The following is a 15,795-nucleotide window of genomic DNA, read 5'->3' as shown; positions in this document are numbered from 1 at the left end:
AGCCAGCGCAACCTATGCAGTGTGATCGGTTCATCTATCGAGGGTGAGTTATTTCTCCTGAATACCATTCGACGTACTTCAGAATTGCTGATCCGGTGTTCCCACCAGATTTGTCCATCCTGCTCGTTTGTTTGCCCTTTACTACTGCACTGCGTACCAGTAAAACCATAACTAGTCAACAACCACTGAGTTTGTAATGCGTTGGCGGCACGTAATCAGTAAAGATGATTGAATGAAAATCTATGTTCAGAAATTCACCAAGGCATTCTTCGTGAAGTAAAGCAAGTGAGCTCGAATCAGCCCAGTGGTTAGGGTGCGAAATTACTGTCCAGAGAGTCCGTGATTCGAACCGAATCCCGGCATTTCTACTACTACTATCTAGGCCCGAACCGAATCCCGGCATTTCTACTACTACTGCTATCTAGGTCTGGGCAACTTGGTAGTATCTCAGGATGTCTGACCTCCTGACTTACTACAGCCTACCCGTGGTAACTAGGGTTTACTCAGTTCAGTCGTTTGCGCTTTTCATCAATCCGACCTTGACTTTCCTTTCAGAAATCTCGATATCATTTCCATTTTAGTCCGAAAGACCGGTCAGGTACAAACTGGACCTAAAGCTTCCCTACGAAGTCGATTATTCCCAGGGGGTCGCAAAATTCGACAAGTCAACCAGTACACTGACTACTACGGTTCCCTTATTACAGAAGAACACTAAGTGTGACCCGCCTGACAGCTTGCCATCTACATCTTCGGTGGATTCCTTAATTTGTTTAACTCCTTCCCAACCGACGTCCCCACCTTCATCCAGTCCAACAGGCGATGAACCGATGGTTAACTCGACACACAGCAAACGTAAACGTCGAAAACGAAATCGTCGGCGGTCCTCAACGAGTGGACCAACGAGCAGCACAGTCGTATCTACTTCCACGGATGACGTGACCACTTCGATTGACGTTAGCCAGCCGTTGGACCATATGGATCCTCAACCCAGCGACATTCGGAGCAACGACACACCCACTGTTGTGCCAAACCATACGGTTGAAAGTAAACCCGAGACCGTTTGTTCTGCAGGGCTTACTGTACCGGTTAGACAGATTGGAATAAACCAGCTCTTGGTAACCAAAGACCGGTAGGTTTTCATATTTCTTCCCACTTGGTTGTTACTTCCATCATCGATTCGTTTTACTTTTTAGTCATCATGATCAGTACGCATGTCCCGCTCTGTTTTTGGGGGATGGTATTGTGGAGTCCTCTCTGTCCTTTTTTCAAGGACCTTGTGCACGAGCTAGCGCTTTGTGATCTGGCAGAATGTCTCATCTTGTCAACCCAGTGACTTGCAGAAAACTATGGTTCACACAAACTGTATTGATTTCATGCCACATCGACTTTCGCCTTGTGTCCACATCCGCGTGGTCTCAGTTGCTGTGTACAGCCGCGTAGTTAGGGGAAAACAATACCGCTAACAATTCCTTGCATGATGATTCTTTCCTTCCCTACTCCACTGGCCGTATTCCTTATGGTTTCATCTGTCAGGACCAATGATCCGCACCCACGATTTGTGGTGCCTAGTACATGCCGACAGCCTTGGACACCTCGAAATAAGTCCTGGAGCCGCCAATCCTGGTCTGGCTGGCCTCCTCTGGAGAAGTCAGGATAACCGACTGCTCTTGCTTTCACAGTGATATCGTTTGGCGTGGATGTTCAGCACCATTAAAAACAAGAGCTCGTGATTCATGTAAAGTTCTCGAATTAACTGCCTCGTCGCTGTCTCGCTACCAGCTTCGTGCCTTTGCCTTAGAGGCTGCTACGACATGCCATACAGAGAGCATTGTCTATGTGGGTTATCAATTTGCAGGGCCCTAAGTGGACTGGTTACTGGTTCCTAGTTGTTCCTTCGGGGGTGGCCCGGTAGTGTCTGAGAGACTCTCCACAGTTCACAAAGTTTAGAAGTTCCGGGCAAAATTCCGCTCGGATAGTGTGAAAAAGATCGAGCTTTGTGTGGCGTGTAATATGGAATTTTGAATTTTAAACATTCAAAATTTCATATTCAACTTTTCTGCTTCCATTCTTATACCGTCGAGGACGGTCCCTAGGGTGTTGAGCGCGGATAATGGTAAATGGTCGTTTCAACTATCCTGATGGCAAACTGCTTTTAAACAGAAGAATTATGACTGTGACACGGTCACATGACCCTAATGGATATTTCTTCTAAATTGTCTGAAGAGGAAGTCTTGTTGTTGAACGAGACTCCCTTGTAGGGGCGAAATATGATTGGCAACAATGTGCAGTGGCATTCAGAGTAGGCTTTCCTGTCGGTTTTTTGGGAGGGTAAGTCAGCGGACATTGTAGAGACCCCAATGTGGCTGCCGTTGTCAGATAGACTCGCAGCGTGTAAACTTCAATTCCGTTTTGATTATCCATACCCCATCATTATTCTTTGGTGTGGGAAGCAGTTGTAGATTTCGTTTGTTTAAAATCTTGTGCACCTCAAAATGGAATGTTTTTAAAGGGAGAACACTTCTGATTGGTCTTGAGTATGTTCTATAAGGAGCAAACGTAACTGTTTTACTCCTTCCCTAGAGGCTTGATGAACTGTGATTCTTGTCCATTGTGCTAACTGATCCAATGTCCTCACTTCATGATTAGCCTACTAAATGTCCCGTCGGAGGAAGGAATGGTTTCGTGAATTTCAGTTTTCTTTCATTGTGAATACAATATTCTCTTTCCAAGAACCATCTGAAGAGGAGTGATTTTTGCGATTTAGTTTGTCGGTAACAGAACTTCTCGCTTCCACTGATATATCGTTACGTAAGTTGAACATTCGCTTACGTGGTTATTTCAAAACAAGATATATATCGGGAAACATTGGAACCAATGCCTTATTGGTAAGTGCAAGTTTCTTTGAACGATGGGACTCTCTTCTACAAATCAGCCGGTGGTTTGTAAACCTTGGGCGGCGGTCAGAAATTTTGCATGATTCAGTGTTTTTTTCGCGGAATATTGGAGAAGCGGTCGTGACTATTATAAATTTGTGTGACCTCATGATTGTTAAAATACCATGTTTATTCGGACTTGTTTGCGTGTCTGACTTTAGACTAAGCGATGCTTCGGAGTAGGAAACAGTGTCAGTCATCCTCAAGGACTTCCTTGTAAATTTAGGATGCTGTGTGAAGCTTGAAATGTTAAATGTCCTTATTTGGGATGCGCGGTGCACACCATACCTTCGTGACCAGATGGCCCGTGATTTGAATCTAACTCAGACACCTCGGCTGCTTCAGTTTGGGTTTGAGCAACCTGAGTACTTTAGTCCTCATGCTTCTTCCGGGTGTCACGGCAGCTGAGCATCGAAAAAGTGTTACAGCTGAACGACTATTATTACTCTATTCTTCTTCCATCGTCACCTTGGTACTCACTGTGAACAACCGAACAAAGCTCTCGGTCTTCTCAGCTTACTATTTCGGCCGTTTTCTGTTGACTACTTACCCGGCACTTACAAAGCTTTCTCCCTCCTTCGCTTTGACGGCTGAAGTCGTCTGGCTCCCGTGCGTTTTCGACAAGACCCATTTTCCGTCTCAATTCTCTTACCTGTCCGTGGCATTCTTCCTGAGTCGACGGCACTCAGCTGGGCTGTGGAACCGATTGAGACGAAAGAACAGGATGATTCTGGGGCAAACGATAGCTCGGATTCTTCATCTGTTGCTTTTCCCATCAAACCACTTCTCCTACTGATCACATTTGCAAGCCGTGGAGCTGGTGGATGCACGATGGATTGGGGCGTGGTTTTGCGCTGTCCGTCCAATGCAGCCGGAACCGATGTTACTTGCAGGGAACGTTTTTCGCCGGACAAATTACCCATCGACTTAGAACCCTCGCAAACCGTTCAATGGAAATCTAATCTGTACTCTTACAAACAGGATCCTCCAAAAATCGTTAGTTCGGCATTCTCATCGACCAACGCAGTCATCGTCTTGGCCAAACCACCTCCAGCCTGCTGGGACAACACATCCCTCCGGTTCCCCAATAGCGCGCCTCATCTTTTGAAAAACCCCTCGATCTGGTGGAATTCTGTGGCGGTTGGACGTACACTAACCGCTGGGATGCAAGTACGTTTCGCACCTAGTCTAGATTGTCTCGTTTTTTTTGTGACAGAAAGTGGTCAGTTCGCATCCACACAGTCAAATATTTGTTAGCATTTTGTGCCATTACTTTTGGAAGGTCAATCAGACATCTGCCGGAAAACCGCTTTCTCAACGAACAATCCTTCCATTGTTTCTTATCAGACTGATTCGTGTCTCGCATGTTGATTATGTTTTCTTTTATTAGTTCTAAGTGGTAAAATTGGTGATCCTTAATTGAACCTTCCAGTAGGGCATTCTTTGTCCATGAGGTTCCCAGTCTAAGCTGATACTAGACTTTGACTGACTGTCTTCTTCCGTATCATGTTTGTAGCCGTTCTCAATAGGCTTTGTTAGAAGTAAAAAACACTTGGTGGGCCTGCTATTTAGATGTTAAATAATAGTTGCGTCGGAGGAGGAAGGATATTATGTTTAACTCACGTTCAAATTCACAACCATATTGGTCACCCAGCAAGAAACATCTCTACGAATCATTCGGTTTATTATTTATCCTGCGCTACCGCGTATTGGAGGACTTCAAAGCATGGTACAAAGAGCAGGCAGCTACCAAACGGAGCACTTGCAAGGCACGAACGGAGAGGAAATGCACTGTTGTTGCATCCAGGAGATTTGTATAGAGTGTGACGTCAAAAGGTATTCGTAAGCTCTACGGGGGTTGACTACGCCGGGCCCCCCCCCCCCCCCGACTGGTTCATATCTTTCATCAGAGTGGATGCTTCTTATTCTTTGGGTGTTCGCCTTTTAAGGATCTTATTTTAGCATTTAACATTTACTGAGCACGTAATTGTTTGGTCCTGAGTAATAAATTCAGACTACTACAGGTTTCCATTGCTACGTTTTGTTCCCTCTTTGGGTGTTCGCCTTTTAAGGATCTTATTGTAGCATTCAACAATTACTGAGCACGTAATTGTTTGGTCCTGGGTAATAAATTCAGACTACTACAGCATTCCATTGCTACGTTTTGTTCCCTACCTCTCTCTCGAGGGCTGTGGAGCAACTCGTATGTTGTCGGCTTTCCTGTTGGAAGTGTGTTTTCGTCACCAAACCCAATTACTACTGTACACTTTTATATCCGTGCACACAAACCCCTGCCAGATAGACTTCGTTCTCATCAGTTTGTATTGTGGTCTGGGCCAAAGGTAAATAATCGTGCTTATGCATTTCTGAGTTCCTTTTACGTCAATGTACTTATGCTTTTTACTTGTAGGAATATCCTTTTGTTGGTGTCGAAAGCTGTTTATGTGGGTGTTTGAAGTTAAGCGATCCATCGCCTATTGCTGGAGAATTCGATCAATCAGCTGGTCGTGTAAGGGTGCACGCCCTCTCCGCTGATTGTTGCGATATCTTGTGGACCCGGTCGGAAACTTTTCCACATCTGGAATCCATTCCACCTCTCCCCACATCTCTTTCCATAAAAAATGAACCCACAAATTGCAGACCTAGGAAGGACTCTTGCGGGTCTGCACCGGTTGCTCTAAAAAGTATTTTGAAGCAGAGATCCTATTCAGGTGAGTAACTTTGTTTGCCCGGTGGCAGTCGGCTTCATTACAGCTGGCTTGCACGCGAACTGGTGTCTGCCACAACTTAGGTAAGTGTTGGAAGGTAGATTTTGCTGCACTGAAGTTAGACGATGTTAAAGGCATTATCCTGCAGTCAAGCGGCCCGTTCGGAAGGTAGGGCTTGGTGCCAACCAAGAGCGGTCAATCGTGACCTCTGGTAAACTCTGCCAGCAGTTTACCATTCTTTGGAAGAACACTATCACTTGTGATTAAGGCAATAAATTGTCCGTCTTAATGTGCTTGTAATTTCGCCTCTCAGCATTTATGAGAAGTATACCGAACTACGCTCCGTGTATTGTGCGACAGTTCATTTCTCCTTACTTGCTTCAAACTTGTCCGAGCGTAACTAGAACACCAAGGAACACCATTGCACTCTCGTCGCTTCACCACTCCTCCCAACACATGCTGATTGAGAAGTGTGCCTACAAAGCGACTGTCAATTGGCTTTCTCTGTGCATTCGATTTATTTCACGCAGTACCGGTGGTAGTTCCTTTGGTTTGCATTATCGATCAAGGATTTTGTTTGTGTCTACTGTTGATTGGTCTATTACTCCGATTTTTGACATCCTTTTGCATATACCGCTACACAGTTGTCAGTTTCTGTTTCTTGCATTATTTTCCCCGAGCTTTATACACATCTGCAAAAACAGTGTTCGCAGACCCACTCTGAACGCGTTCTGTTTAATTGTTTCAAACGAAACTCCGTTGTAGAATCTAGCGGTGACGAGCAGGTATCCAGAGCGATCGGTATAGCTGACACGGGAGTTGACAATTTATTCTCATCTGACGATTTTCCCACTGCTAGCAGCGGGGAGGACGATGCTACTACGTCCGCTGCTTCCTCGCATTCGCAGCTGCCTCCAATGATCTGTCGTATTCGACGTTGTGTCTCGAATGAAAAACTCGCATCCACCAGTCAAGCTTTTCAGGTTGATAACTCGTCCTGCGGACGACATCGCCGAAGATCAGTCAATTTCTCGTCCCAGGATCAACATATCGCATATTCACCTCGCGATACGGTCGTGGCGTTGCATCATACGTTGGCCACTCGACGGTGAGTTTTTCGCTCCCAGTTACAAGGACGTCACATGACACTTTTTTCGGAAGCTAGCTCCGTTTGTATTTACTGCTTCAGCCTTTTTTGTGTGATTTAGTGATGCACTTGAGGCACCGCTAACACGAAACTGAGGTATAGTTAACTTCTCACAGTTACAGCTGCCACGGCTTGTTCTCTACTTCGTATTTAATTTGGTCTAAGGTTAGTAAAGATTTTGAGAACCGCCACAGTGGTTTACTCTGCGTTCAACGTGATACTGAAGAGCTTGAAGAAGACTCAGAAGCCGACCAGTCTTGTAGGTGCGCAATGCATAGGAGTCTTACCACCTCTCCAAGCGTTCGGTCGAAATCCCATGCCAATCGATTTCACCTGCTAAGGTGAGGCCGTTGTACGAGTGGGTGTCAGAGCCATTGTATTGTCGTGGAACATGTGTGAACACACCAACTCATTCCGTCATTGTAACCTTCTGACCTACTTAAAATTTCAATGCCGTAGTGCTGAATACAGTAACTCGCAGTTGCTGCAGTAAATTTATGGGAGTTTACGCACTCCACAGTGTGTCGTGTGCCCTCTGTAGTTTGTTCGTGTTCATGATTTATTATGCCTGAGTGGATCAACTTTCCATTATCATTTACTCGTACAGGAACCAGTTGAAGTCTGACGCGCGAGTAATTAACCGTTTACTCCAATTGTTGTCACGGCAACAGCCTGATTATTGATCACTTTTGAAGTGTCAATAAGGTCAGGTAGCCTGTTGCTAACCGATTGGTGAAGACCTGATGGTTTTGTTTTATGAAAACTTCGATACAGATTATGTTGCCTTATCTTCCTTTTTTACCACAAATTCCAAATTAAGCTGTCTTTGGCGCTTTTTTATAGCAAAAAAGCTCTCAAACGAGAAGCTAGACGTCGAAATCCCAGTGGCGAGGGTCAGACTCCGGAAGCTTGCCCTCCACGGTCACCAAAAAAGAACAATCGCCAGTCAGTTNGTCAGTTTTTCTCCGGGAACAATTCGATTTGCGATTTCCCTACAGAGACTGGTCATTCTCTCACCATGTGCAATTTGAAACCCGTTGGTATGTGTGTTTTGTGGCAGTTTGCCGATTTTCTGTATTGCTTCGTCTCATTGTTTTGTTTCGCCTGATTTCTATAGACGATCTGAATTTCTACTCACCAGCACTAATCAAGGTCACCGATTGCTAAATCGTCAGAAAAATTGGGTGTATGAAGTCCCCCGGAACTGTGAATTCAACTAATTGGAGTTCGTACAAAGTTGTTCAGCACTTTACTGACAAGTGGTAATTCAGTTCGGAGTTGGAACATATACATATGCGCTTGCCTTGTCAGTGGTTTTTTCTACAATGAATGTGTTACCACACTTTTTAATTCTTTTGCCCCTTCAAACTTTTATCTTTCAGTAAATCCTCGTTAGATTTCGGGGGCTAATCAAGATGTTCAACCTGAAGAATTAGACAATGTATACATCTGACATATATAGCGTTGCATAACGTCAGTTCGACTGGGAATGATGTCATGGCAGTGGGCACCAGCTTCTCCTTATTAAACAACTCTGACCCGACATTACCAACTTGTTCACTGAATTGATGGGCGAAATACTGAGACGTCCCGAAAGGGACTGCAAAATCATAACCGTGTTGTTTCCTTTTCGGACCTCAAGCACCGCGAATACTATCTGGCATTGCAGTTCATTGCTCCTGGGCGATTGTAGAATGTGATTTTGAAAAACTACCTTCAGCCTCATGCACTATTAATTCTGCCTATTGAACCGAACAGTTAAACTCTACTTACAAATGGACAATCCCATGGCTGTCGCTGATACGGCTAATCATGAGATGTACTATACAGTCTAAATTCTGCTATTGTTAGTCCTGTTTTTTTATATGCAGCTGTACGAACGTTCAAGTACTGTGGGCTCACTCACTCAATAATAACCGGTAGTTCATCTGACAGTCAAATTTTAGGCGATCATGTCGTGGAAAGCAAGATATTCCTGTCCCCATACGTGCGGTAAGAATCCTCTAGTTATTTCGAAAGCATGTCATCACCGGACTGAAACTAGTGAAATTACAGAGAATCTTTCTTGCTGGTTTCTAGTGGGTACTTTCGTAGGCATGTGAGCCTGAGTTCACGCACGCAAATCATACATATAAACGTAGTGGGCATCAGTTTATTCCTCGCTACCTTGCTAAATCTCATGAAGCGACTGAAGCTCAGGCTTTCACTCTGGGTGTATTGCAGACTAATCCTGTCCACTCGTGTTTCGGCGTAAACTGTTACCTCCACTTTGAGGCTGATAATCAAGTGGGTTGTCCGCTTCGATTGAATGTAAATCGGTGATGTTGGCAACGCAAGCTTGAGAAAGCCCAATGGTTTCAACAGTTTTCATCCGCTTTCAATCGCCGACTGTGAATTTCCTCGGTACGCCCAATTCCGCAGTGGACGCTAGTTCACCTATCATTGGATTACTTTCGACTGTTTTTTTCACCGTTGGTCATCGTATGCCGACATTGTTCTTTACGTTATGGTCAATCTGAGGATGGTGAACACAGAGGTCGAAAGAGGGCTGAAGCATGGAACTACAAGTGACCACGGGAAAACGCGCGGGATACCTGCGTCAGTAGACGAGATTGTGCGAAGAGATAGAGCTTTTAGGCCTCCTAGCAACATCTCATCGTTATTTTGAGTGTGCATGAATTGTGTTTCAAACGTGCTCAAACAAGGGATAAACTCAAAATCCACATGACAAATTTATTTTTTAAATTTTCATCTAGTTGTTACATAACGTCAGGGGTAAGTATACCTGCTGAAGAGGTCAAGTTCCATTATACATATCCTATAAGTGGAACAGTTTCATCCATCTGTTCAATTGATTTTTTTGTGCTCTCTTTGCTGTAGGTGACTCTGAGGACAATCTAGTCACTGCAGCCGACGAGAACAACGGCAACACAAACGCGGATTCAACACAGACTAATCATTCTTTGATTCACCCAGACGACGCTCATGAGAATACTGTTTCCTCTGACCTGGGATCAGAAACGAGCGAGTCGAAACAACCGTCAGTGCCATGGACCGACAGTAGTAACAAGCGCCCTTTGGAGCAGTTCAGCCAATGTGGTGTATCTTTATCTGCTGCCCCCATCCTCGAGTTAGACGAAGAGTAGGACAGTTTCCGTGGGGCCATCCCCATAGATGTTGCTGTGGTTTCCTTCCATTTCCAACAATGATATGCTTTCTTGTCAATCTGGTCTCACTTTATTCATCTTTTTCCTCCCTCTGACAAACGGAAGACCTAACTCCGTTTCGTCAATCTATCAGTTTAACGCAGCATGTGAATACATACTAGTCGAATCGATTTCGTCTTGTGTTTGCTGAAGAACGGGACTTTCACTTGCTCCAGCAATCCGGGTATTAAGATCCCTCTGTCCAATACAAAACGCCATTTCTTTTTCAGCTCCATTGTGTCGTTTTCATTGGATGGTTGGATTAACACCCTTGGGACTGAGGTCCTCCCTTCTCCGGATGGGCCTACCTCATAACCTTTTGTCCTTGCTTTAGTTCACTTTGCCTTGGATGTGGACTCTCAACCTCCAAAAAGGCCCCTACAATGTATTGACATGGAGTCCACTGATAACCGGTGGAAGTAAGTTATAGTGACCAGTGAAGACGAATGAAGCACCTTTAGATCGTTACCCGAATGCGGTACATGAACCTTCTTTTGAATCGATCCTGCATAGCTTTCAATTCACACTCATCTGGCTGGTGTCTACCCACCTGCACACCGGCTTGGTGACTTATTGGGCTTAGCCACTTGTCTTAGTTGTTCCTTGTTTTGCTGGTATTCTGATATATGTGGGTGAGTGTCTGCTCAGATGCGTTGTCACGGTGACATTCTAGTTGTGATCAATAATTAATCTCTTTCCAGCGCTCGTCAATTGTATACTTATGGTGCACTATTTACCTGACAATATACTGTTCATAGGAGTGCTGCAAGCTCTTCGCCGGTCGACGATGGCTTTCGTCCTTCTTGGAGCTCATCAAACAAGCGCCACACCCCATTTTCCGTCAAACTTTTGTTCTACTTTAATCCAACTTGTTTGGAAAATACGTTCATTTGCAAATTAACTTGGTTGACGGATAATCAGGGATTGCTTCTACCTGGAGCTTATGCGTATTGTGTTGAGTCAGGGAAATATACTGCGCTATCCCGAATATCATGTCAGCTGAAATATGAGGCGGTCTTCTTGCAGCACATTCAGTTGAAGAATATCAGGAACGAGAGATCCAGTTGAGTCTCCGGTGTACAACAGATTGATTTGAAAATGGGTATATTTGTCGAAATCAGTCCTATTTCGGGTTCAGTTAGAACTGCGCCTACTTGATGAGCCTCCAGAAGGGCGAAACCGGTTTTTCTCTCGCTCTTAGTGGCTGGTAAATGGGATCAATTTCGACGTGTTTGTTGATGGCTTCTTCCACCGAAGGCGTTGGGTTAACCAATCAATGCAAAGGAACACGGACCACAACGCAACAAGGATCACAGACGGACCAATAGACTCACTAAATTCGCTACACTTCAAGTAGCCAATCACGCCAGAAGATAACAGATAGTCTTTGACTGCTATATAAACGTACGCATGCAAGGAAGAAGTACCCACCCAACTGCGCGCTGATGTCTCCTCGTATGGTGACAAAACGTTTGCAAGCCAATTGCCAAGCTCGGCGAACAGATCAACAGCCACCTGACCAACAACCAATCATGAGAATCGGTTGGCACTTCTGTTAAACCCAAGTGAGCTTGTAAATAAGTATTTCGCGGCGTTCCACTAGCTTCTTCCCTTTGACTACTGCGCTATCAACAGCCACCTGATCAACAACCAATCATGAGAATCGGTTGACACTTCTGTTAAAACCAAATGAGCTTGTAACTAAGTATTTCGCGGCGTTCCACTAGATTCTTCCCTTTGACTACTGCGCTGCAAACGAATTGCGAGGTAAAAGTTATGGTATGCTTTACTGGAGTAGTGTTTCGCTGGTTGTTGGTTGTATTTCGATGAGCCAACTGCTTCGTTAGGAGTTGTGGTTCTCCTTACGCTGAGAAACTCGAGCTATTTTTCCCGAAAACGCCCACCTGACTAACTCAGCCGTTGAAGTCGATGCTAGTCCAGATTACAGAGCTGTCACACGACCAGTCTGTTGTATTTTGTTGTTTCCTTTCTGTGTATGATTTTATAGTTGCAAAAGTCGAAATGGCGCTACATCCACCGGGGATACGTAAGATCCATTTTGTGAGGGAGAACTAATATGGTGAACGGGGCTTCTGGTAACCGTCTATTTGGTTGATAAGTCCAGCTTGGAACAGGATGGACCAGTTCGTTGTAATTCCCCGGTGCGTTCTTCCTTTGAATCTTATTTAATTGTCAGACAGATTTTTCTTCCAAAACTAGGAATTCACAAGTGAAAATGTCCAACTCTGCTGGGTCGTAGACTTCAATAGCTGGGGAACTCAGCGAACGGCCGACTGGGTATCTATTCCTTCGCTCTGTAGCAATCTAGAGCGAGATGAATTCAAAATGTTAGTAAATTTTTCAGGGAATTCCTGACCAAAAATGGTGTTATTGGCACGTTCTGACACTTGTGCTCATGTCCACCTCCCATCGTTCTTACACGACAGAGGGCGAGCTACAAACAGTTTGCTAACATGAATTTAGTGACTGTTGGTTTTCTTGTGCACCCACTCCGCTTCAGCTAAGTCGTGTTTTACAGCTTCTGTTTTGAAACAAGAGTTTGACAGTTTCTTCTGGTTGGCAAACGAATTAGGTAGTTATTCCTGTGTCATTGTTACAGTTTAATTAGTATGAAGTTTAAAAAAACGCAGCGAGTAAGACCTGAGGAATAGGGGACCGTTTTCTGCAGACCGATTCTGTGGGTCGATAGGGTCAATGCCAAGAACTCGGACATTCTGGCGCGTTTCAGCCGAACCTCTCATATCAGTGTCCATCATCGTCGAATGAACCGCTCTATCATGCNCCAAGCAAGGGCATTAATGCATTTGCACTTATCCACACGGACGTGTCCAATGCCAAGCATCCCTAGTTATTGTTTGACAGAGGACTTACAGACAACAGTTCGTGGATTTAGTCTGATTCTTCTTCAACGAATCAGTGTTAAGAGGAACCCCCGTTGATTACGGTACACCATACAGTAGACTGACTGGTCTGCCAATTAATTTTTGGCATGATGGGTAGCGCAACACTTCAGTGAGGAAATGGATCTGAGGGAATTTTTTCACAGAACTGCCGCTCTGATTCACAAAATGAGCTTGGATCTGTTTCCAAACAATATAATAGAACAATATCTCAAAGAATACATACATTCTTCTAGTTTTTTTTTAGATTTTACTGGTTTGAAAAGGTTTCTGGTGTTATTAACAGCTTCCTATGAAGAACTTCCCCTTAGTGTAAATCCTTTTATCTGAATTCATTAGATAACATGACCTTGTAAAACTAGGATTCATCGATGTGGGGATGGTAAGTAGCCCTTGGTTACTGACGAATATTTAATGCTGTAGTGAGTTTGGTAGATTATTTTAGGTCAGAAATATTCGAGAATATATGTGGCGCAAACGAGTCAAGAACTACGCCCTAGTACACCGTATTAATCGTACAAACTCAACAAAATGTGTTCGAGATGAAACTACGCTGTTGACGCAAACGATACCGGTCACGTAACTTGCAACGACGGGAGATCCCCACTGTACCGCGGTCCACGGTCATCCGCCTTTCGTACTTAGAACGTATCTAATCTCTCGTGAATTTACCTCTATCTATCAGGTCCACAATGCACTTTTGATGGGCTGTGTTGCTGAGGGTAGGCAATCCACCATTGAAATTGCAGCCCATTAGTAGTTATAGTCATAACAGCTAACGGAGCAGATGAAAATATAGTACCTACAACGGTGAAGAGCAAATGGGGCCTTGTCCGCAAAAGTGCGATGCGGAGATGCAGGGAAAACGCCTGAAGGAACGCGATCAAGGTTGCATTGCAAGTGTGTAGTATCCTGTTCAGCGTTTAACAACCTGCAAAGAAAGCAGTTGCAAATTCAATTCAGTTACCTGATATCTGGTTGAAACCAATCCTTCGATTGACAAAGAGCACGCCTCCTATGTCCTGTACCAAGTAACTGAACCGGTCGCGATTGTACTGTCCAAACTTTCATCGATTTCGAAGGCAATTGGAATCTCACTATATGACTCACAACTTCGTGACTAAAGGAGGCTTGTGCGTGTGGGATGAGATAGCTCAGTGGTTGGAGCGCGAATTCACCGACGGGGAGGTAGGAAGTAATCTGGGTAGTACTGCGTTTTACGACCTGCAAAGAAAGCAGTTGTAAATTCAATTCAGTTACCTGATATCTGGTTGAAACCAATCCTTCGATTGACAAAGAGCACGCCTCCTATGTCCTGTACCAAGTAACTGAACCGGTCGCGATTGTACAGTCCAAACTTTCATCGATTTCGAAGGCAGTCGAAGGCAATTGGAATCCCACTGTATGACTCACAACTTCGTGACTAAAGGAGGCTTGTGCGTGTGGGATGAGATAGCTCAGTGGTTGGAGCGCGAATTCACCGACGGGGAGGTCCGTGGTTCAAACCCCGCCTCTGCATCTTGACTTCTTCGGTTTAGGCTCAACGTTATCTCACTCCTCGCGCCTCCTTCGGGTGGCATGAAAGCTACGCACAGAGCGGATGTTACAGCTGAACGATTTTTTTTATTTTTGTGTGACCTCTGGATGTGAAATGGCCGAAGAATATGGTCTCACAAACTTGTCTGGTATCGATGCCACTCACTTGACTCCATGACTGATTGGCTGGTGCAACCCGTTTGAAAGAGTATATGTGATTTTCACTTAATCTTTGCGCGTAATTTCTGGTATCGTATAAATTTGTGGTGCATTAACCAAGAGAACCAGTCATACATTAAAAGCACGTTTTTCGCTATGTTCTCCTTGCGAACAAGTAAGCTAATCAACAAATCGATGGACAGAACTATTTAAAAGTTTTGATAATGCGGTCTTAAATTAGTTTGGGAACCTTGAGTGTCTTGCGATGTGCAAGGACACCAAACTTTTAATAAAATCAACGAACCGGGGCACAGTCAACAGTCAAAAACCGAATGAACGTATTGATAGACATTCCTATTTGACCCAGGTCAATCGCCCTTACGGGATCGAACTGTCATCTCTATGGGCCAGTGTGATTTCGAATAACGAGACGGAACGCAAGACGAAGAACGCAGTAGTGATACATTTTACGAACAATTCACTTCATTTATCAGTTCGAAATAGCACGTTGAGATCTTCACTTGTTGTTGGTCGTAACTGTCGACTTCTGAACGAAGTGATAGTTCTCGTGCCATGTCATCGCCCTAAATTACTATTGAAGGTCCGCTGGGGATAGTCAGTGAAGTGACCGCTTGAAATAGAAGCGTGCACAGTCAGAGCGAGTATTGAGGGGGGCTCTTGCCCGCCCGCATTATCCTTGCACAGAGTTAGAAACAAATAACTGATCCCAGTGATATGTATATTGTCATTTGCTAGCCGGACCAACTAGATAAAATGCGCTGGGTGGAGATTGCGGATGACGCTAGGTCAATTTTACTGATGGCACCTTACTCGGTAGGATGCCCAGATGTGTTTACTTCATTTTTTCTGAAAACATATTTGCACTGAATCCGTACCACTCGTTTTCTCTCCACCTTTTACCAGTACTTTCCTAACTGTTGTAAGACATTTAAGCGGCAGCATGTACTACAGGTATATACCGTCTGGCGGTGGTTATGATGACAGTCTGGAATAAAATCATTGCGTCTTATTCGTCGCGCCGCTTAAGTATGGCTGTGAGACTTGGCCTATTCGAGCAGCGGACCTGAGACGTCTTCAGGTGTTCGACAATCGTTGTCTCAGAACCATAGCTCGCGTGGGTTGGTGTTGACGAATTCGTAATGAGGCAGTTAGAAAGCGTGTTTT

General features: G+C 44.6%; 1 protein-coding gene across 1 annotated transcript in view; it reads left to right on the top strand.

Moving 5' to 3' along the window:
- Positions 1-10,127, top strand: part of T265_13794 (hypothetical protein) — a gene marked incomplete at both ends in the record, with an annotated part of 28,406 nt that extends 18,279 nt beyond the window's left edge. Inside the window, 6 exons of the mRNA XM_009170542.1 lie at positions 582-1,129; positions 3,530-4,103; positions 5,344-5,644; positions 6,407-6,749; positions 7,632-7,828; positions 9,669-10,127. Coding sequence (XP_009168806.1) covers positions 582-1,129; positions 3,530-4,103; positions 5,344-5,644; positions 6,407-6,749; positions 7,632-7,828; positions 9,669-9,934 — 2,229 coding nt within the window. The remainder of the gene's footprint in view (positions 1-581; positions 1,130-3,529; positions 4,104-5,343; positions 5,645-6,406; positions 6,750-7,631; positions 7,829-9,668) is intronic.
- Between the last annotated feature and the right edge of the window lie 5,668 nt (positions 10,128-15,795).

Source organism: Opisthorchis viverrini (genome assembly GCF_000715545.1).
Source record: "Opisthorchis viverrini unplaced genomic scaffold opera_v5_110, whole genome shotgun sequence".
In the NCBI taxonomy this organism is placed as follows: domain Eukaryota; kingdom Metazoa; phylum Platyhelminthes; class Trematoda; order Opisthorchiida; family Opisthorchiidae; genus Opisthorchis; species Opisthorchis viverrini.
Note: the sequence above shows the minus strand (reverse complement) of the source record. Positions and strands in the feature narration are given on the sequence as shown.